General features: G+C 32.6%; 1 protein-coding gene across 1 annotated transcript in view; it reads left to right on the forward strand.

Annotated features, from left to right (window-relative positions):
* Positions 1-3,430: 3,430 nt before the first annotated feature.
* The window catches only part of LOC143410748 (roundabout homolog 2-like), a 72,964-nt gene continuing 52,241 nt past the window's right edge, over positions 3,431-24,153 (forward strand). The window contains 7 exon segments of the mRNA XM_076871495.1: positions 3,431-3,472; positions 5,634-5,668; positions 11,075-11,125; positions 12,570-12,695; positions 17,894-18,177; positions 18,579-18,704; positions 23,371-23,527. Of these exon segments, the coding sequence (XP_076727610.1) occupies positions 3,431-3,472; positions 5,634-5,668; positions 11,075-11,125; positions 12,570-12,695; positions 17,894-18,177; positions 18,579-18,704; positions 23,371-23,527 (821 nt within the window).

Raw genomic sequence — 24,153 nt, forward strand, 5'->3', positions numbered from 1 at the left:
TATTCCCATAGTATAGATGAAAACACATGGGTATCTGGATACTAAGTGGCAATTCAGCAGCCCACAGAAAACTACCCAGAGACAGAACTGTATGAAATTTCTTCAAAGACCATCAGTGTATTTTTAGCTCCTAACACAGGGATGTCAGTCTGGAAAAATATTATTTTCTCTCCATTTTGAAGAGTGTGCATTGACAGTACATTTCAGGGGCAACATATATACATTTTTTTCTTTAATGTTAAGAAACTCTTCAGAAACAGAGCTCCCAAGACAGATTTCTTAGAAGGGTAAATGCCTGGAGATTACAAAATAAAAAAATAAAAAATAAATAAAAAAAACAAACATCAGTGGCCCTGAGTGACTCAGTGTGGAAATAAATCTAAAAGGCTTATTAGAACCTGAAAAGCCAAAAAGTAACTCTGTCTAAAAATAAATATGTTCATTAGTTGCTATCTCCACAACATGTCATTAAGTAAATAACAAATTATGTATGAATACTTCTAGGATTGGCCTAATTTTATTCCATATGATTTTATATTAAATCCCCAAATCTAGATGATAGAATTTATGATTAACAGAAAAAAATATTACAGTAAAAAATTTAAGGAGTGGATGTTTAGTAAGTATGTCATTTAACAATTAAGAATAAATTTCTTTAACCATATGATTTTAAAGAAATTTATTCATTTTCCTGCAGCCATAGTGTGGAGAAATATCTTATTTCATTTTCCTGTTATAATTAACAAAGATAAGCCCTAGAATCCACTTTAAATAACCTACCCTTACAATCATACAAGAAATCTATAATAAATGATGAGTAAAGAGAAAAGTCAATTTTAGAAATTTAAACCTTTTTCTTTTTTTGAAATCAATATCTAGCTCCATTTTTGGATCCTTTTCTCATTTTTTAAGCCAAAAATATATAAAAGACAGAAGTTTGAACTTCAAATTTATACATGAGATATGTTTATTAACTATAAAAATTCAAAATCTTTAGAAATTTTAGAAATACAAAATAGAAATCCATCATGGAAAAAATTAGGTAATATTGATGAACATTTAAAACTAATTAATAATCATTAACTCAAAAGGAGTTTAAATTAGTATCTATTTGTGGAAACTATTTTGCTATTGAATATACATGATACTCCCCATCACAGAGACTTACTGAAATTAGAGCATATGTGTTCATGATAGCATGTAAGTATGCAATGGTACTTACCCAAACACTTGAAGCCCAAGGGCATAGCTCAATACAATATAGATCTTGGAAGAGATAAATAATAATCTGTAGGAAAAATGGTCACAGTATGGCAATATGTAAATCAATGGATGTGTAACTGATGTGATTCTGCAATCTGTTTACGGGGTAAAATGGGAGTTTATATCCCACTTGAATCAAAGTGTGAAATATGATATATCAAGAACTATGTAATGTTTTGAACAACCAACATTAAAAATTAAAAAAAGAAGAAGAAAAATTGTCACTGGGGCCAGTCACATTTCATAATATATCCAGTTTAAAAAAGGGCATAAAACACTATGTATAAATTTTAAATAGGTGCCTTATGCAAGTGGTATTTCACATGTGTACATTTTTAGAAACAAAATATGTAGAACTTATGAGAAAATAGAAGTCACAAAAAGCACATAAAAGACTGAATTATACATCCCATGTAAATAATATAACTCATCATTACAAAGGTGATCATTTTCCCCCAAATTAACTGACAATATATCTCACCAAAACTGCTATATACAAATAGAAATATATCACAGTGAAGTCTACTTTTATGTGCATTCTATAAAGCAATAATTAAAAAAAAAACTATAAGTAAATATATGATAGAAGAAAGCATGAGAATAGGGAAAGGGGAATTACTGGATACTGAAGGGGAGCAAATTATATTTCATGTTTTATGATAATGTCAAAATAAACCCGACAATTAAATACAACTATAATGCAATAATAAGAAAATCATCAAGCTTTACTTTAAATGAAGTAAGAAATCAAAGCATAAATTTTTAAAATTCATCTAAAAAGGTATATGTAACTTTAGCCAAAAATCTTTTCAATTATAAGAGCAAAAAAAGAACTTATCATAGCCTACTATTCATATATATTGTGAAAATATAATATTACAATAATAAAGAATCACAATATAAATAAGATCCCCATATGAATATATATATATATATATATATATATATATATATATATATATATATATATATATATATATATATACTACATATATATGCACTACATATATATACATATATATATATATATATATATACTACATATATATGTACTACATATATATATATATATATATATATATATATATATATATGTAAAAACAGTATGCTTTACTGCAATAGCACATTCTACATAAATCAAACCTTAACAAAAATAATCTCAGCTACTTAGCTAGGGCCCTACTCAAAATAAATTTAAACCTGTTAGGGTGTTTATTGGTGAAGAGTCCTTGCTTCCCCAATGCTGAAGTATAACACTAGATAAGTTCTCCAAAGCAGGTTTCGAGCAGAAAGTAGAAGGTTTATTAAAGGACAGTAGAAAAGACTTCTCCCAAGAAGACAAAGGGGACCAAAGTGGTAGAAACCATGAAAGAGATTTTTTTAAAAATCTTTGAAAAAAAATTTAAGGTCTTATTACCTTTTTTAGAGCTAAGGTCTTCCTTCAGCTATCCTGCATTCCTGTCACATTGCTGTCCTTTGTTCTGTTATCTTGCAGTGTTGGAATGTAGGTGGGAAGACCCAAAGTATGGAGGACAGGTGGGCTGAAGGAGTAATCTGGGCAGGAAGGGCTTTTGGATTAGCATCTCCATGTTTGTTGTGAGCTGCTTCATTAAAATTTCCTTGGGGTGGGCTTAGGGCCTTAGGGACATTTTCAATTCCCCTTATCCTGGACTCCATCCTCAATATGGAGTTTTGATTGATTTTACTGGAAATTAGACCCAATTTACCTAACTACATAAACTACCTATTCATAAATCTGGCTCCACTACCAAGGATATGGCTAAGTAGTAAAGTATCTTTGAATTCACCTAATTTCAAAAAAAAATAATAATAATATATAATAATAATATAATAATAATAATTATTATTATAATAATATAATAATAATAATAATAATATAATATATAATAATTATTAATTATAATAATAATATTAATAAAACTGATGAGGCATGAGTGGAGTGATTTACTCTTCACTTAAATGGTGTAGTCTATTTCAGTGTGAACTGCAGCCTTTTAGAAGGAAAAAAAACTAGGAGAGAGGAGCAAAAGGAAAAGGGAAAGAAGCAGATCAGCAGACCAAAATTAAACAAAAAACCTTGGATGTTCTATTTTTTTTAATAAATTGTTTTTGAATCCTAGACAGAGTATTAAGGACATTAGATATTATGACCTTCAAATTATCTCCAAAGGAGGGAGGGATAAAGCAGGTGAGAGAGAGAAAGAGATAAAATCATAAAGTGGGTAAATGAGAGAAGATATTCAATGCTGAAGTTATGTTCAATTACATTTTGATCATAATTTACATTAAATATTATCTCTAACAGCAACAATTCATCTGAAACTGACAATATTTCATACTTTCTAGAATTTGTAAGTGGACCTATTTAAAATAATATCATCCTACAGACATTTAAACAGTTTCTGAGACATTATATTCAGTCTTCCATTTTTAATAATCAGCAAAGGCTCTGTCAAAATAAATTATTATTAAGACATTTGTTTTTTAACAAAACATTAAAAATAGAAGATTTAATATAATCAAATACAATATGTACATAGTGAAAAATATACGACATACCACCCATTCAGTTGTATTGCATGTTATTTGACAGCATTAAACATAATAATCTAGTTGTGATATTGTGACTTATGTCTGCATCTTGTGAAGATTAAATTTATTAGTTATTGGTCAAAATAAATTCCAGGAGTAGAAAAAGGAGTATGGCAAATCCATTGAACAGAGGTTTCCATGTGTTTGACATTCTGCCATTCTCAGTTCTCAGTGGTTCTTGGCTGCCCAATTCCTTATGTTCTATCATCCAAGTGTTAAACCACTGCACCAATTAGAGATTCTTCCCAGAGAGGTGTGCTCAGAACTAACTGCTGAGTATAGAGTCTTGAACATTAAAAAAACTAAACAGATACATGAGGTGGGAGGGAAAGGGAGAAGAAAAGGAAATTGCATGGTAATGGAGGGAGACCCTCATTGTTATACAAAATTACATATAAGAGGTTGTGAGGGGAATGGGAAAATTAATAAGGAGAGAAATGAATTATAGTAAATGGGGTAGGGAGAGAAGATAGGAGGGGAGGGGAGGGCAGATAGTAGAGGATAGGAAAGGTAGCAGAATACAACAATCACTAATAGGGCATTATGTAAAAATGTGGATGTGTAACCTATGTGATTTTGCAATCTGTATTTGGGGTAAAATTGGGAGTTCATAACCATCTTGAATCTAATGTATGAAATATGATATGTCAAGAGCTTTATAATGTTTTGAACAACCAATAAAAAAAAACTCTTATATACTTTCTTGTTTTGCATTCTAGCCCCTTGCCTTCACCCATGAATGTATTGTCCATCAGCCCTTTCTTTAATCAGTTACTATGGAATATTTTATCTCTGTGAGACATACATATAAATGATTTTAAAAAATAAGAAAAAATTGATTTAATTCAAGGACAATTTTGTGTTTATCCTTTCACTTGACTTTAGAGATAATAAAAATGAACTATGCAAGTCACTTCAGTGCAGAGTTCTAATATATCCATATTTGGAATGGTGCATTTTTAAACTTCATACTTCTTCATTCATTCATGACTTACAAATGAAATAGCTCTCATAGTTGGTAGGTTTGCACTTTTAGTACAATCACATTAAGCTGACTTTCTTTTTCTTCTACTACTTCTTTTTTTTAACAGCCATTCTTTGCAAAACCTATGCACTTAATTTGAAAATATCTGTTGGTCTTTGAACTTGACAAGAATAGTACATTTCCCATTATCATTTCTCATTGTGATTGATATCCATCTGCTTGTAGAAAACTGCTAACTCGGAATGTGCTATGCCCTTCAAATATTTTGGAAGAAGGCCAAGCCAGAGAAAAGCCTTTCAAAACTTTTATAGTTAATTGATAGATGGCTTACTCTCAGAATGGATTTCCCTTCAGCTAGTAATTTGCCTTCTAGCAACTGCTGCTCCAGATGAGAAGCAAATGAAAATTTGCCAAACCACAGATACCTAGCATTACATGTCTGATTTGTGATATTTTCTACATATTTTCCTCCAAAAATAACCTGTCTTCCACCTTTTTAAGTTTTCACATTCTCATCCTTTTATAACTTAAAGAACAAGGGATTTTGAATGAGTAATAGAATATGTATTTATCTTTTGTTTCTATTTTTGACATTTCATGTATGAGCTAATAATCATACATGAAAGAGCAAAGAGATTTCATAAGGGCTTTTTACCTCGAAGGTCTTATAACAATTATTTTAAGAATTCTTATGTTGGCCTTGCTTATATTTTGGTTTTCATACAGATTTCTTAGTAAGTCTTATAATTTTATAGTATAAAAACTGTGGAAGGTAATCAGAAGGAAGGAAAGGAAAGGGATATCATAAAAATAGAGAAGAGACCCAGAAGACTAGAGCAAGGGAATATGGAGAGAGGAGAGAGGTAAAGAAGATAGGTTTGAAGGAATGGAGCAGACCAAATTGTGAGCAGACCAAGTTCTGCATGTATAAATATATCACAATGAATTCCATTATTATGTAAAACTATAATATACCAATAGAAAAGTGAAAACTAAACCAAATAGAATTCAAGCAATGTGACTTGATTTGCAAAATGTAGTCTTAAGTGTATATGTACTTTTTCACTACTTGGTAATATGTATGTAGTCTCAAATCTATATTTACAGTCTCTAATTGTTGATTTATGATAAAACACTTTTTTTGTACAATCAGGTTCCACTTTGAGTCAATATTTAAATTATTTTATAGCACAATTATTTCAAAATTCAGTTGTGGTCATAATTAAATATTTGGTGGAATTTTCCTACATTAGAAAACATATTTTCAATGCAGCTGGATTGACTGTAAGATTGTAGACCAGGCTAAATTTTTTCTCAGGCCTCCTTTTTCCTACTTCTTCATTTCTGTTTACCCACTAGAGGAAGGAAAAAGAAGATGTTAAATAGTGTAAGTGCAGAATTACTTCACAAGGTGTGATCCAAACTCTGGGTAGGATGCCTTAGCTAACTCTATGTAGGCCAAACATTACCCATTGACTCATACTATAGCTCCTTTGGAACTTGCCATTATTACAGAAAATTATACTTGAAGACTTAGAAAAGAAACAACAACAACAACAAAAACTGCTCATCACTGTTAATACTTTCTTTTAGGTGTCAGCGGGTGTAACAGATGTATCAGAGAACAGTAATGGATTAAATTTTAGATTAAATATCAAGAATCAAATGTATATCTATATATTCATATCATCTGGAAGGAAAATCTGGACTAAACATGTTTTGCCTCTTCACATAGGAGAAAGTAGAGGATCCTCTGAGACAATATTACACATCAACTTATAATTTTATATCTGCATATTAATCACTTACTTAAACTCTTCAGATATAAATACACATCTCAGGTTTTGACCCATAGCAATAAGTGTAGCTGCAAGAACTAAAAGCATCTCTGTGTATCATATCCTAAATAAAATAATATCATACTTCTATAAGCAACATGAAGCGCCATCTACCTTAATTTTCACTGAGCACTATCAATCTCCATATCACTGCCAATGGGGGTCCTGTTTGCTCAACATATTCAGTCCTTAAACTATTATAAACAATAAAAAAAGTTGTAGAAATTTAGATAGAAAATATTAAGTGGTTTTGAATTTGAAGTAAATATTTGATAATATCTGTAATAATTTTTGTGAATAGAAAAAAGAACAATGTAAGTTTGGAAAAAATCTATATAGCTTTGATTAGGTTCATATAAATATATCAGTATAAATGTATATAACTGTATTATAATCTTTATGATAAATGCACAGTATTTTTCAAACTTCTGCTATCCATTTTTCTATTTGTGATTACTGAAGTCATCAAATTTTAATGAAAATAAATGTAATTTTCCAGAAGTATAAAGGGTAAGTTATGTTTTCTGAATATTATTTCTGAGGTTAACATTTTATGAAACTCAGTAAATATAAACAATTCGTGAGTGAGCAAATTTGAAAATGCTAAACACCTCACACATAGGTTTTATAACTGGTGGTGAAATAAGTTACTTGACAGTACTATCCAAAAGCAGCTAAAATATTTGACGGAATTTTTATACTCTGATTATCTGGGGTGAGTTAATGCTTATTAAAAAGGATTAATATGCTTTCATATTTGCCAAATAAGCATATCAGGAAAGAGAATGAGAATTGGCTGCAAGAATTTGGAGTAGGAAAATGTGAACTACTAGAGATAGGCACTCCAAAAGCTACATTACCTCAAAATGCCAATTTATCACATAGTTACATTTTCCTCCCAGTTCTGGCAGACATGTAGTATTAATCCTGTCAGATAGTAGTAGACTTACTTTGTATATGATATAGCTTTGAAAAATCCCACTGGTATGTGGGAGAAATTTCTGGAAACATTATTAGTATTCAGTTCATTTTTGGTCAAAACTTCTATATGTTATGCCTTGTAAGCTTTTAATTTGAGATTCCACACAGACTTCTGATTAAGAGCTTGTAATAATTAAGTTACTCCAAATTTATTTCTGATTAGTACAAAGTTACTGCACTGTGATTTCAAAATTATAAAAAAATTAACAAGAAAAAGATTATTCACCAACGATCTATCACCCCCTCACCCCACTTTCTTTCACCTTCAAGTTAAACTTTTCTTATAAATGAGGACTACCTCAAAATAGCTTGTAGTATGCAATGGCATTTTTTTTATGTTACACATGCCCGTACACACACACACACACACACACACACACACACACACACACATACTTGCACGTTTATATACACACAAACATTCATCAAAATGCTATATATTATTTCCATTTTAGAAGTTTTAGTTGTTCATTCTAATTTGTAATCTCCTTTGATGGCCTTATAGACTAAGTTACTCTTGTTCTACTTTTCAAAATGAACTTAATCTAAATATTTTGAAGCAAAACATTAAAAAAAGAAGTGTGAAAAGATGTCCCCTTTCTTCCCTCACTTTAAAAACACAGCTAACCAGTGTCAGTAAGAGAAAATATGTGTTTGTGTTCTCTTCCTCCTCCTACTCTACTTTCCTTCTTCCTCTTTTCCTCATCCACCTCCTTCTTCTGTGACAGAAAAATGCAAAATGAAAGATTCCTGTGTATACTAAATTTTATGGAGCCCATTTTAAGTTATTCAGGCATTCACATAATGTTCTGTGAAGTTTTTCCTATGTTAGCGGGCATGCAGAGATAGAGATGAATGACATTATAGAATATTTGACAAACTATTAGCAGTCTAGAATCCTTTGAGAAACACGTGTTAATGACAACTAGGACACAAATAAAATGGATATGTCCTGAATACTGAATGTGAAATGCTTTGAAATTAATTATTTTGCTTCCAAATTTAGCTCTCAACTGGCAGATATGGACCATCCCATGTGGTCTATATTCTAGCACATCTGCAAATTAACCTTAATAAATGATATATTTTGATAGTATTTTGAGTGTTATGTCATACTACTTTAAACTTCACATTTGATGAAAATATGCCATTGGTTATCTCATAGAGTTAAGTACAACGCAATTTTTGAGACTCTGCTTCAGCTTCTTTTCTTTGCTTTGCTATACTTTATTCCTATGGCAGTATCAGAAATTTTGGATGATGAAATAAAAGTCATCTAAATTAGGGAGAACTATGTGGCATCTCACATATCTCTTAAACAGCACATTTTTGAGATGCAGCCCATCAGAACCTGCTTATTTGCATATTTGCAATGATGTTCACAGCATTATCTTAACTCCCTTTTGGCAGAGTAAAACAATCACTTGATATTCCATTAAAGTGCCACATAACTGGAAAGTCACATCAGATGGAAAGCTAATTAGCTGTACCACTTTCACATTGTGAAAATGCATTTTTACATGTGTGTGTCCTAATCAGGCCTTTATTGAATACCTCTAGTGCTCAATTTTTTTTGCATTAATTGTTTCAGATTAATTCTTTTGTGTTCTAAGCAATTAATAAGAGGCACAATGTGATACAGTTGCACTGCTGATTCATGACTCCCAGCCCTGAAGTCACTCTGTAGTGATCAGTAGTTTTTCATCATCTCTGCGGAGCTATCTACTGCCAATTCTGGGCAGATGTTAAGGTTTTGTCAGGATTGATTTACAATGCATTTGAGGTGTTACCTGAAAAAATGATAAGGTTGTATATTTCAGATCCCAGTTTGAAGGCCCTTATTTATTTTACTGTCTTGAAATCCTGATGGACCCTTGGAATTATGTTCATATTTCCTGGTAGTGTCATGAAAAGTAATGTTACTAGATGACCTTTCATATGGGCCTAGGAAACAGTGCTTGGAAACTTACAAAATTTAAAGAGTTATCATATTTAATAGCTCAAACTTGAAAAGCAGAAGAATTTTGGAGAACCATTCAAATAAAAAAGTATTCAAACAATTTGTCTATCTTAAGTGGAAATATGCTTGTTTACTTGAAATATGAATTCTTTCATTAAAATTTTAGTAAATTTCACTTTTAGTCACCAAGCAACAACTTTTAATAGACATAATTATTCTGTTCCAAAGATAAGATGTATTGTTTTCACAACTGTGAAAAATGGTATTTTTCTTTCATTCCCAGGGATTGATTTAACTGACCCTTGCTGTTTGTTTTGTTTTGATTTGATTTTAGAATTCCAAGTTTATTGCAATTTTGTAATCTGTAAGTTTCTTAACAAATACCTTGTCCATAATTTTCTAGTTAAATAATTTAGTGGCAAAACTTGATACAAACTAGTGTGAAGCTATTTTAGACTTTATAATCTTTCATATTCAGTTTTCATTGGACAAATATTACATAAATTTGAGTGCAATTTGCTACTTCAAACATTATAGTATGAAAAGTATATCACCTTTCTCGGGTATGAATCATTTTGAAGTCTAAATACATTTGGCTGAAACAGTTTGGGATAAGGTGATGGCCCACAACTGATATTTACATTCTTTGGCTGTTCCTGGAAGTCCACTTGCTCAATGTTAGCTTTGTGGAGTGGAAGACATTGAGTGGAGGGAGTGGCTTCATTGACCTTGGTTCTATTAGATACTAGTGGACATTGTTAATAAGTCACACAGTTTTGTAGAAAATTTTAACTTGTGATCATTACATATAATTGGAGTCTATTTAGTATAAATTGGTTAAAATTTTATTTTCATGAATATGCTATTCTCTATTAGTTACAGTTTACATCTACTGTAATTATACCTATTCAATTCATAATAACTATTAGCATATTTAAAAGGATCTGTGATGATAAGCAATGTGTAATAACAGTTACCTGTTTTTCTTATCTTGTTGGAAAGACATTACCTGTTAAAACTCTCCTGTTTCAATTTCTAGTATATATTTTGCTTTATGCCTTCTAATTAAGACAGTTTTATGTTATTATTAGCAGTTTTATTTGATAACTCTTCATTAATGCTGTGTCAATCATCCAGGATTACTAGGTCCACCACTTATAATAGTGTTTGATGTTTAAATCCAAATTGTCACTTTTATTTATCCATACTTTTGACTTGAAGAAACTTGAAATATTGTATTAAAGTTGGAGCAAGTGATAACTTTGCCCTGAGCCAAACCACTGCTTTTTACTATCTGCACAATTATGTTAATTATATTTTGTTAAAATTTCCATAGGCTTAGTTCTAAACTGAGGTCCAATATGAGTTGTTATTAATTGTAATTAATATTGACAACTTGTGTGTGTACATGCCTTTCTGTTTTTTTGTGGTTTTTTTTACAGTTACATTTCAAAGAGGAGATGGAGGAATAATGAGCAATGGAAGGTATGCTAAGGAGATTCTTTATTAGTATTTTTAATCAGGACTAGAAAAACTCTGTAGTAAGAAGCTATTATTGTGATAAATGATCACTTATAAGTCTGAGAATTCTAGGAGGAGTTAAATGGCTTACTACTAGGTTTAATGATCTATCTGTTGTGCACTTTAGAGGAATCAAGTCCAGATGTTTCATATCTCCCAGATGCCCCTGAAGAAATTAGTGGTAAATATCACAAGGAATGTGTTCATTTGTTAGCAGGATGTTTATTGCATTAATTAGACATTAGCAAATGAAGTTGCTGTTGTTTAAGACTCCTTATTGGCTCACACTAAATTGCTGTGAGTGAACAATTACATATAATCGATCACAAAGAAAATGATTCATGGATGATGAATAGGCTGTAGATTGATAGGACTGGATTCCACAACTTTGGATACTCAATTGAAATTGATAAAAGCTGATAACAAACCCATATATCCTCATCTATTTTCCCTTTGCCAATATGGAGAATGTAATTAGGCTCTGGTAATAACTTCCAATCTCCCATTTAATCAATATTTTAGCAAAAAGAGATTAAGTCTAATGAGAACTAGTGGATGTAGCAAGGAAGCAGTTGAATCTTCTTATTGCAGTTCCCATAGAAACACATGTTTCTCTTAGGTATTATACCAGAAGGGGTCTATCAACAACAACAACAAAAAGGTACAATGATTATAGATGTTCTATTTCTTTGTAAATATGTTAATAACTTGGAAAGGAATCAAAATCCCATTTTAACATTAAAGAACGGAATTCTTTATTAAATATGATGTGAAGGAAATTTTCCTTGTAGACTATACTCACATGCTGGAGCAGATCACAGGTGTCTTTTATTGCCTTCAGAAAAACACTTAATAGCCCCCTGATATTTTTCCATTTAAAGAAATTGGAAATGTGCTATTGATGGAACAGTATAAGTACTGTTCATTAATTTCTTTCAAGTTCTTTGCCTCTAAATCAAACATGAAGGCTCACAATAAGGGTGACAGGCTAGAGAGGACAGATTCATGCTGGGACTGCAGTTACTGGGAGCAAAATAACCCAAAGTCCTAGAAATGGCTAATACCAAGAAGCCATTCTGAAAGATTGTTCCCTTGAGGTTTCAATTTATCATCAAACCTCGTGTGGGGTTACTACTATGGCCAATTCCCAGCAGTTTCAGGGCAGAAGTCTGATTTCTTGTGGAGTTTGACAGGATCCCAGGCAAAGAGACTTCTTCCACTGACAGGGTTGATCTATATATAGCCTTAATGAATTGCCAAAGTTCTTTAATTTTGAGAGCCTACACATTTTAATTCTAAATTCAATTAAAATCTTCTTAAATTCCTTAATCATTTCTAGTGCATGAGACAGGCATCAAAATCTTTCATTGAGCTCCATAGTCTGATTTCCTTTTCATTTCTGTTGTAGCCGCCCAGGCCTTCTAAATGCGGGTGATCCCAGCTATCCATGGCTTGATGATTCATGGCCAGCCACAACCTTGCCAGTGAACAACAGCAATAGTGGCCCAAATGAAATTGGAAATTTTGGGTGTGGAGGTAAGTTGTATTTTTCGAAATAATGTTGTTTTTAATTTTGTTTTTGATTCTGTTTTCATTTTCCAGATATTTTTAAGAGATGGAGAGTATTTCTTCCATAGTTAAAAGAATAAAGCACATATATTAATATTGCTGTATGTTTCCAAAATATTTTATTATAAAATTAGTGTGTCTATAATACCTTAAAAAATAAAGTAAAGAAGGTCATTATTAATGTGGAAGTATCCATAATACATTTTGTTTTTAGGAATATCAGTACAAGGTAACTAAAATCAGGGAATATACTGTTAATTAGGGTTTATGCTTTTGGAACAAATACTTCATTTTTCAAAATCTTATTAAACATGTATTTATTGAGTACCTCCTGTGTACCTGGCACTATGGCAGTCAGAAAGAATATAATATTGGTATAAATAGTGATCATCCTTTACCCCATTTTATTTCATGTGAGGAAGACACTTAACTAGATGGGGTGGCATGTTCAGAGAGAACTTTCTATTCTACAATCATTAATTGCTATTCCAAAGCAAAGATAAAACAGTGCAAAGTGGCTGACACGATAAAACCTCCAAAATTTCACGCTAAACTCCCCTCCATAGGTTTTTCTAAAGAGACAGAGTTGTATCTAATATAAATAATGACTGCTTCCTCCCAAATGCACTTTTTCTTCTGGTCAGTTGGATAGGTTAGTTTAGATAAAGATGAGAGGAGTAGAGAATTCCCTGATTGGCTCAGCAATTATACATAAGTTTTCTCCTGGTACAATACTATGCAGACAGTAAATGGACTTGAACTGCCTTATCAGTACCCTGATAAAAAAGGCTGAAATAAAGGCTGCTAGAAATAAGAGACTAGAAATAAGAGAGACATTGGGCTGGGGTTGTGGTTCAATGGTAGAGCTTTTGCCTAGCACATGTGAGGCCCTGGGTTCAAACCTAAAAATAACAAAATAATAAAGGTATTATTGTTGTCCATCTACAATGAAAAAAATTAAAAGACAAAATGACAGACATTCAACCTTTTTAAGAAATTAATAGGAGACTGTGGATGTAGCTTATTGGTAGAGGACTTCTCCAGCATGACCAGGGGCCTAAGTTGATTACCCAGCACTGAAAGGGAGGGTAGGTGAGGGGATAAGAAGGAAGGGAAAGACGGAACTTCCTAACGGTTGAGTTCAACGATGTTAGAAAGCACAAAGGGACAAGAAAGAAAAGATGTTCTAAGTCACATTAAGAGTTTAAAGTTTGTCCAGAGGGTAATCAGAAATTATTGGTGAATTTTTAAGAGGAGAATGCTGAGATGTAAACACTTTTAAATCATTCAGGCTTCTTCTGGGTGGAGAATGGAAAAAGTAGAAAACTGGAGTGAGGAATTCGGAGATTCTTGTAAAGCAAAGCAAATTTAGATAGACACACTAGAAGATTTCCACACTTGGAGAATTAATTCAGAAGACCCAGGGCTGTGCTAAACTGTTCCAGTTCTACTAAAAGCTGCAGTGGATTTCACATGTATGACTATATAAGCATATACACTTAAAAAGAAGGGCTGGGCCTGTGGCTCAGTGGTAGAGTGCTCACCTAGTATGGGTGAGACATAGGGTTCCATCCTCAGCACTACATAAAAATCAATAAATAAAAATAAAGGCATTGTGTCCACCTACAACTAAAAAAATTTTTTAAAAAAATTGGAGTAATTATGGATCCTTGCATTTACTCTTCAAGATGGATTAACAATGTATTTGCATATAAAGTAATACCTCAAATTATAAAGTTACTAAGTATTTCATAAGCCTGATTTCTATGAATATCATTTCAATTAACTCCTTTTCCTTCTTGAAAATAAAATATAAAGATAACCATCCCTACCTCGTAGGTGTGTAATAAGAATTAAATTGATGACAATATATAGTTTTCACACAGAGCTTAACTGCATAATCAACTCCCAAAGGTATCAGATTAAATGAGAAAATACAAAGAAAGCTGTAAGTTTCTTTGACTTCCTGCTTTCTCTCTGTATGCCTTTACTGTCGCCTGGGAAGTTTGTGTGTCTGAGTATTCCCAACCAAGGAAACAGATCATCTTTCCCCTAAAATGCAGACTGATTTTTGCCTAAAGGAATTCTGTTCCCAAAGTTTTTATCAGTCAATAATAACTTCCTATTTTACACTTTGTATTAGAACATCACAAGGTTCTATCTTTGTATCAAGAGATACATGCCTCAGATGGAGAAAACATTTTCTTTTTCTGTTGACTAGCAAGCTAAATTAACATCTAAAATATCTTAGTCCAATTTAACTGAAGGTAGAATGCAGGGTTTTTCTTCCATTTGTACCTTATTTTTATGGCATGAATATCAAGGCCAAGACAAAGTTTTTCCAGTTTCTACCCACTCTCTTTTCAATTTGATAGTCATTTAAACACTTGTGCCAGAAATACTGTAGGACATTTTTGTATATTTAAATTTATGTCTTTTGCACAATTATGAAATACATAAACATATTTACATGTTTAAAGTCAAGAGACTAGAGTTAAGCAAGATAATTTGAGAAGTGGATATAGAATGCACGTCTGGTAGATTTTTAATGCCTCTGCTATTTTATTTATACTGCTGTGTAGTCTGAAGTTGGGTTCATATGTATGATTTTATAACCACATTCACTTAGAAAAATAAGCATGGATACTGACATTTTCCCTTTACAAATAGAATACCAATATATGAATGTAATGAAAATCATATTTTGAAAAATGAAAAAATTAATTATTTCATAATTTTGCATTTTACCAATGCAAACTATGAGAAATGCATTTAAACATTCCATCAGCAAGTGCTTACTCTCATAACAGTAGGTGAGGAATTATGGTAATGAAAGCATAAATCCAATAGGCTCCTGTTCTCAAGTAACTTATGATGCCATGAGGAAGGCAGTCCTTCATACAAATAATTACATTGGGCAAAAATAAAATAAATCCATGAATACAAATAAAGCCAAGGTACTCAAAAGCTGCACCACTAATCCAAACTGGAGTCAAGGTTTCTCGAATTCATAGTTTTCCAAAACAAATGTTAACAAGTGCCAGTCAGACAGCATTAAGGTTGGCAGGGACAGCAAGAAATATTAAATGAAAAGTCCTTCCTAATGATGGCCGCACTTATTCAGAGCCAGCTTGTTGAATGGAGGGCTAGTCCAGAGTTCCAGAGTATTTCGTGTTATAAGATTCTCCTCCACATACAGATATTCATGTGTGATTCTCCAATGTTTCAGTGTTGGATATAATTTAATTTAGTTTTTGAAAATGTGGGAGTGATCAAATAATATTTGAAGACAATACATGCAGCCCAAAAATCAATATAGAAGCACTTAGGCTGGAAGGCTGACTATAATTTCATCTAGCAGAGAAAGAGAGATACTCTATTTCCAGAGCCATAACTTTAGTGTTTAATTGTTAGTAATATTATGTAGAATTATATTCTTGGACAATATTGTTCCATTTTTTAATTGTTTGAGCACAGAACCCTTTCAATAACATGTAACTGAAGGGACTCTGGAGAACCTTAAGTTCAAGATATGAGAAACTGAGGTCCACGTAGGAGAAACATTTCTATTCAATTAATATTCAAATATTCAGCAGTGAGAGATAGGTGGAGAGAGCCCAAAAACTTATGCAAAAAAAAAAAGATCTGGTGGGGGTTTTTTGCCAATTTTTGATATAGTCTTAAATATTCAAGGTTCTGAGAATTAAAAAAAAATGATACTAATACTTGAGAATGAACAATGCTTCTTAAAATCAGATTCTATAATTATTAATCACAAATAAATAATGACAGAAAAACAATTTTGATATTCTGAAATCCAAAAACAATTTCTTGCTTATGCAACCTAGCATAATTTAAAATGTGAATATGTGTAACAGTCTCACTGAGATGCCTTTAAAATCTTTACTTAAATAAACATCCACATATTTGTAAAACAGGTTGGTATTCCAGACTTTCAAAACTTCAGAAAGAGTGAAATTGCACACTGTACACAATATATTATAAATTTCTTGTCACTGTTGTTAATGAAGATTTTTTTTTAGTATTTATAAAATTCCAAAGAAAAGCTAATACTTCTGTAAGCACTTTTATTTCAAGTACTATGGGCATTATCAAATCTAAAAGTTTTAAAGACAGTTGAAATGTCTTATAATGAAGAGATCAAGTGGTTTCATGACCTCAAGTCCTATGAAGTGATATTTTCAGAACATACATTATTCAGGACTGCACTATAATTAGATTTATCTTAACTGTACATGATTAATACTAGAGTTAGTGATTTCTCTTTTAGATTCACTTAGTGTCTTTCTTCTGAAAAGGGAAAAGAGCTCAGGAGCGAGGTGGCAGATCTGAATTATAAAGCATCCTGTAAAGATAATTCAGCATACCAAAATGATAAATGGACCGATTGATATTCAGTGTTGTTCCTGAAGTTTAATTTTACTCTTGCTGTATTACAACGTGAAACTGTAATTCTCCACTTCTAAGTGTTGATAGCATAAATTAAACTCACTGATCACTAATGTTGCTTTTTCTATAGTTAAATCCTGCTATATTATGGAAATGACTTATTCATGAAAATTTTCCTTTGTTATGCAAGAAAAAAAGAACACATTTTCTACCATCAGTTCTCCATTTCTGCAGTTATAAAATCAGATCACATAAATGTCAAGTAAAAACTTCAGAAAAATGGATTTCAAAATCAGGGTCGTATAATTTTGGAAATTTTTGCAACTATTTAGCAGCCATATTCCATATCTTTGGGGATGAAGTGGAAAGAGCTGTTTTCAGGCACAATTTGTAGATTCCCTCTGTTCATTGCTGCTGTATCTTGCTACCACTTTCCTTGATTCTAAAACATAGTGAACAACTGAAAGCATGTTTCAGTAGTGAAATATCCCAAATTTTTCATTCCTGGTTAGAGGAAATGGGGGAAGGGATGTGTTAAGCAGTGAGTCGTGAAGGACGAGCAGTAGGCCTGCCTGTCACTGAGGTTGATAGCTTGGCGATGGTTGTATATCATCTACCCTTCATTGGTTCATGAAGCCCATCTCAGCTGAAATGCAAACGTGTGGCATGACACATTTATTTTTCATCTTCAATTCTCATAGTTTTGGGCTTCCTGTGTGTCATTAAATTGTTTCATTTCCCTATGTTCATCACGGATTTGCTGCCACCAGTTCCAGGCCAAGGGGATAAAACAGCAAAGATGCTCTCATATGGAGCCATTTATAGCAGCATTGACTTCACTACCAAAACCACTTACAACAGTTCCAGCCAAATAACACAGGCTACCCCATATGCCACGACACAGATCTTGCATTCCAATAGCATCCATGAATTGGCTGTCGATCTGCCTGATCCACAGTGGAAAAGCTCAATTCAGCAAAAAACACATCTGATGGGATTTGGTTATTCTCTGCCTGAACAGAACAAAGGTAACAATGGTGAGTCACATTCTTCTGTCCTGAGAAGTTAACTTCATGTCATTTGTGCATGAGATAGAAATTAGTATTTGTTGTTCAATTCAGTGATGCATTACCAGGTTCACTACCTAAACTAAAAAAACATACTGGCATGTATTCAGTACCTTGAACAATTCCTACCACCACCGCCACTGCCTCCACCGCCGCTACCACACACCAACACCAATCGGGTTCATCCATTCAGCTGTTTTTCAATATAGTGATCAGCAATCCATCTGTACTTCCATTAGGACAGGCTAGAGGAGTCATTCCTCCACTCTCCCATGACATCCGCTTCTGAGTTGCTAACTGCATGTTCTGCATGGGCTTGTGCTGTGAACTAATCACATGATGCCACTATGACCTCTGACTTTAACCCTTAGCCTTACTTTACATCCCTGACTACCGATTGGCTGAGGGATTGTCTAATAGAATGCCACACAACCAGTCACAGGATTTCAGCACCACCAGCTCTCACAACAGCTCAGAAAGGAGTGGCAGTCTCTCAGGTTGGTCTCATCACAGTAAGGAGAAATATTTGTTTGTCACCAGCATATGACCTGTGTTCCCTAACAACTGATGAGGAAATATTGAATCGCAAGCCACTGTCAGGCATTTATCTTTCAAATGACAATAACATTTGATCCTGGTGAAATTATGCCTTGGTGGGGGTGGGCAATAAAAATCATTGTCATCACTTACGTACTAACTGCACAATAATGTATTGAAAGAAAAATAGTGCCATTTTACTAATTACTATTCCTTAAAGAGCAGATGAGTTCATTCCATCTTGAACCAAATATATGAGTCCAAAGAACTTTATAATAAAAAGATCATGCATGAAAGTTAACTCCAGGTCATTGATATCAAAAGATAAATTCAACTGAAATGAAAATAATCTCAGAGATGATTTCATATCGGGATGCCAATGATATAACTTCCTATTTTAGGACAACCTCTCAAATATTATGTAATAGTTATCAATTCAATGATTACTATGCTAAATATGAATGTTAATATGTGAAATTATTAATTTTTACTTCAAAAAATACAATATTTGATAACAATAACTATTTTATGCTGTCACTTTTAATATATATTTGAGAAATATCAGCTAAACCAACAAGTGTAAGGAAAAACGCATTTCATTGGATAGAAATATATTCCTATCCTAATGAGTTATCCTCCCTTTGTATGTGAGGATATTGTATTAACGACATTGTAAATTCCACCTATTTACATCACATGCCTTTTTCTGCCTACTTCTGACTGGTTCCTGACTCCACTTACTTAATATGCTTAATTATATGCTAATTGTTTTTATGGAGTTTCTGTTTGGTTTTTTAAAATTACATATTAATAATAAAGGATTATAGTGTACTATGATACTGTGCAGTCTCCAAGGCATCAAGACTATGAAGAGTTAACTTTTTCTTATCATTAGTGTTACATTTACTAAATTACTTTTCCTCAGGAGATGGAACCTTCTCAGAATGAAAATGTTAATGCTCTCTCTTCCCTCCAAAATGAGTCATTTGCTCTTCTTGCCTATTGGTAGGATTAGGTACATTATAGAATTCAGAAAATTTTAAACATCTGTTATGAATTTAAACTGGCTTAATAATATAAGGGAATGTTTTGAATGACCTTCTATGTCATTTATGCGGGCATTTATTTATAATTAGTCCCACAATTTTTCTGAATAATTAAAAAGTAATTTTGTTGGATATTCCTTTTTATTTCATTAAATATATGTAAAGATCAAGCAATATATGAAAATAAATCTCCATATTGCAAGCCATGGACTCCATAAGACCTGTAAATCTTTCATTAAATGTTCTGTATAGATTGATTTTCACCAAATTTAAAAGTTATCTTTTGAGTAATTGAAAGCAGAACAGGATTCACAATGGTGCTTGCTGCTGTTTGAATCCATTAATCTCTTGAGTGACATTTACATATATCCAGGAATTATATTAACTACTTCATCTACATTTGAATACAGGATTACTTGAATTGGTGATAGAAAGCATTTTTTAGTAGGTAAGAGTGAGGTGATTATTCCTTTTACAGTTTAGTCTAATTGAGTTTAATGTTACACTTTTGTTTAATTCTTTTTATTTATAGCTATGTTTCCTAGGGGCCAAATCTAAGAATTAACTGCCCCGTGGCTAGCTAATCATATATTATGGGATTTTTTAAATCTGTGCACATTGGTGTAACCAATTTAAAATAATCACAGTGACAAAGAAAATTGGGCATTTCTGAATTATTTGAGTGAACTTCTTACCCTCTTTGAAACACTTTTATAATGCATTCAATATGTAAGTTCTGAGTACTTCTTGTTAAATATCCAACCAGTAAAAACTATACAATAAAACTCAGATGTTTTAAAATAGTATTTTAAATCATAGTTGTATGTGTATATAATATAAAATATTGGTAACAATAGCTAAATCTTTTAATATTTTTTTAAAAATAGACCATATGTTTAATTTTAAAATGAATTGCTTTTATGATTTATTTTTTTTACAGAGAAGTCATTTTTTAAGCTTTAACTACCCAACTATTTACATTTTTATTTTAAGAGAAAAGGGTCAAATATGTTTACAAGGCATCAATATCTGCTTCGTTAAAACATAATTTAGGTACTCTGGCCTTCAGATGATACAGGGTTCAAGGTGAAGCAGCAGACTGTGGCTTGCTTCTCTAAAGATTCAGATCTCAAGAGATTTTAACAGTTGTCAGTTATATGAAGCTCACCTCCATCTCAAAGTGTTGTTAAGACGTCCTAAGATGCATGTGTTGATGAATAATAGTCCTACCCAGACTGATCAAATGAAAGAACAGATATTTCTCCAGAACAGGGGAAAAATAAGTGTTGGTTGTAAAGTACACAGTAATTCTCTCTGTGCTTCAGCTATTTCCAGAACACATTTAAAAGCCTGTTGTTGTTTGGAAGCATAATAATGAGTAGCTTTCTTGAACCTGAGCAAGGGCTTCAACAATGAGGTTCAGAGCTCTAGAAATATTTTCAAGTTAAGCTGCTCAGTAGTAAATCTGATTGTTCTCTTGCTATGTGAAAGTGAATCACATAACATTCAGAGCCTTAGTGTCATCATCTAGAATACGGAGGTGTAGGAACTTCTTTCTTAGGCACTTTGTTCAGGTGAGATTCAAATGACATTTCTAAAATGCTGGAGAATGTGATTAGGATTGTGCATACATAAAGTTGAAAGGGAGTGATCAGGAAGAACAAATAGCTCAAGCATTCTTCTCTCAATCATTGAAATATAGTTCTGATACTGTAAAAAGGAAATAGACCTTAGTGATTGGTGGGTTAAGGAAATGAGGAATTGAGGTTCATTTACCTTAAAAACAAAAATTACATACTTATAACCGAGCAAGCATATTATTATTTTTATTCTGAATATGAGGCCTTTTCTGACAAGTAAGACTTCAGAAAACAAGTGAAACTGGTTTTGCTATGAGGAAGAGAAGACAGGAGAAAGCAATTATGATTGGCATTTATTGAGTTTTTCTGTGCATCTGAGCACTTCCTATACAATATCTCTTATAATCCTCATGACAACTCAAGGAAGTAGTAACTTTTGCATGCCTATAATCCCAACAACTCAGGAGGATCACAAATTTTGAGGCCAGCCTCAGCAACTTACCAAGGCCTTACACAACTTAGCAAGATCTTGTCACAAAATAAAAACTAAAAGGGCTGGGGATGTGGCTCAATGGTAAAACATTCCTGGGTCCAATCCCAAGTACCAAAGAAAAAAAAGTGGAATAAGTTCATATTTCTTTTACATGTATGTAAGTTAAGGCAATACCTTTTGAGTGAGGAGTTAAATTTCAAACTCAGAAACCAAACTCTTACTCACTAAACATAGGACACTTTCTTACCCTCCTCTTAATATCTTTTGTCCTGTCAAAGAATAGAAGTGAGAGGAAAGCTGAAAGCACTTTTTTTGTAGGGATCTTCTTTTAAATATTTATTTATGTATCCTATGTGGAAAATGTACACAACTCAATTATTGGCTGTAGTGTCTAGTTTAAGAGTTTTATCACTTTCTGGCACTCAAATACATTATTACCAAATTGCATAATCTGACTCAGCAGTTGTAGAAGAAAAAGGATGGATTGACTTCTTAGTGAGATCTAAATGGCTAGATAGCCCTGCTACAAATATCCTATGCTTAAAATTTAGCTTTAAGTTGAGGTGGAATTATTGGAAGTTACTGAGTCACCCCTGAAAGGTCATTTTCATTTTGCTCATGAAGTATTCAGTCTGCATCCAACTGAGGTCCATTTTTATGAAAAAGCTTTATTTACTTGATTTTAAAAAGTACAGCACTATGCAGATGATGAATTTTATTTTTATAGTTCATTAAGCATCATGTAATCTCAGATATGGCTCATACACTCTTCATTTATGTTCTGCTAATATTTGTGCATGAATTCATTCATGTAACAAATAGTACTGAAACTGATCACTATATTATCATTAATTTTCCCTCCTTTTTGGAATTTACAAAATGTGATAGTTAAAACATCTGGGAAATATTCTCACTATATGCAAAAGTAATTGTGCCATTTATTAGTCAAAAAGTCTATGAAATGTATCATTGTGAGAGGTTTATAGGTATTCTCCAGATTATACTTGATTGATTTTTATCAGTGACTTTTGAGAGAAAAATGTTACTCTCCTGGATTAATTAAATTGAGCAAATTCTAATGGAAAAGTTAAGCCTGTATCCTTAGACACTGTATTTTCCACTGAGAAAAAATGAGAGAGATTATTCAAAAGAGCATTTTAAACGCACTAAAATCTGACATTTAAAAGAATTTGTTATGGACCATTATTTCCTCTAACAGTGAAAACGTGGAGGCAGCAGACATGAATAAATCAATAAATGTTCTTTTGATACAGCAGCCAAGTTTTTGGTTTATTCAGCTCTGCAGTTAATGCAATGGGAAAGAAACAATATCATTTTGAGTGATTTATAAAAATGTGTTTCTGATTATATAATTTCATTGTTTATAGCTTTTACCATCTCTAACATAGCGATTCTGGTATTTTGAAAACAAATACATCTTTCCACCTGATATTGCCTGTTCGTTCTGATATTCACCATCTCTAAATAAATGCATTATTATTTCCAGGTGGGAAAGGTGGAAAAAAGAGGAAATATAAAAACTCCTCTAAACCACAGAAAAACAATGGATCAACCTGGGCCAATGTCCCTCTACCTCCTCCCCCAGTTCAACCCCTTCCTGGCATAGAGCTGGAACACTATGGAGTGGAACAGCAAGAGAATGGGTAAATGGTATTTTATATACCAACAAAATGGCCCAGCTTGCATTCCACTCTCTATTGTTCTCTTTTGCCCTGAGTTCTTGTTCTTTCTTAGCTCCCCTCCCACCCTGTTCATTACATTTTCCCTCTTTCCTGTTTGCACTGTCCGTGTATTTTTAGCTGATAAACACAAAACAGCACATATTGAGGACTGTGAATCCTTGGCCTTCAAGTGCGTCAGATTGTCTGCAATCATGATAATGCAGCCTACATTTATAATATTGCTTGTTAGTTTGAAAGCAAGTACCCACAGCTCTTTGAACTAAAGAGCCACTCCTGAGAAGGGCTGAAAGGAAATTAAAATAATCTTCCTCATCATCCCTTGCAGTTCTCTAATGACTTGATGTCTGGCCATAACAGGGCACCACGGTAGAGCGCCATCACAATGGGATAATTGTAGGGACCTGGGAAGTGGGTAGAACTTTAATCATCAGCTCTGATGGGAATTTGGGGGCAGGGACAATAAAAGAGGTTCAAGCCAATGCACACTCTGTAACAAAACCTTTTTAAGTTAGAAAATTTCCTTTGAGGACCTTTAAATGTGATCAGTTTTCTGATTCTTTCTTTTGAAACATCTAACAAGAGTTAGT

Source organism: Callospermophilus lateralis, chromosome 11, assembly GCF_048772815.1.
Source record: "Callospermophilus lateralis isolate mCalLat2 chromosome 11, mCalLat2.hap1, whole genome shotgun sequence".
NCBI lineage: Eukaryota > Metazoa > Chordata > Mammalia > Rodentia > Sciuridae > Callospermophilus > Callospermophilus lateralis.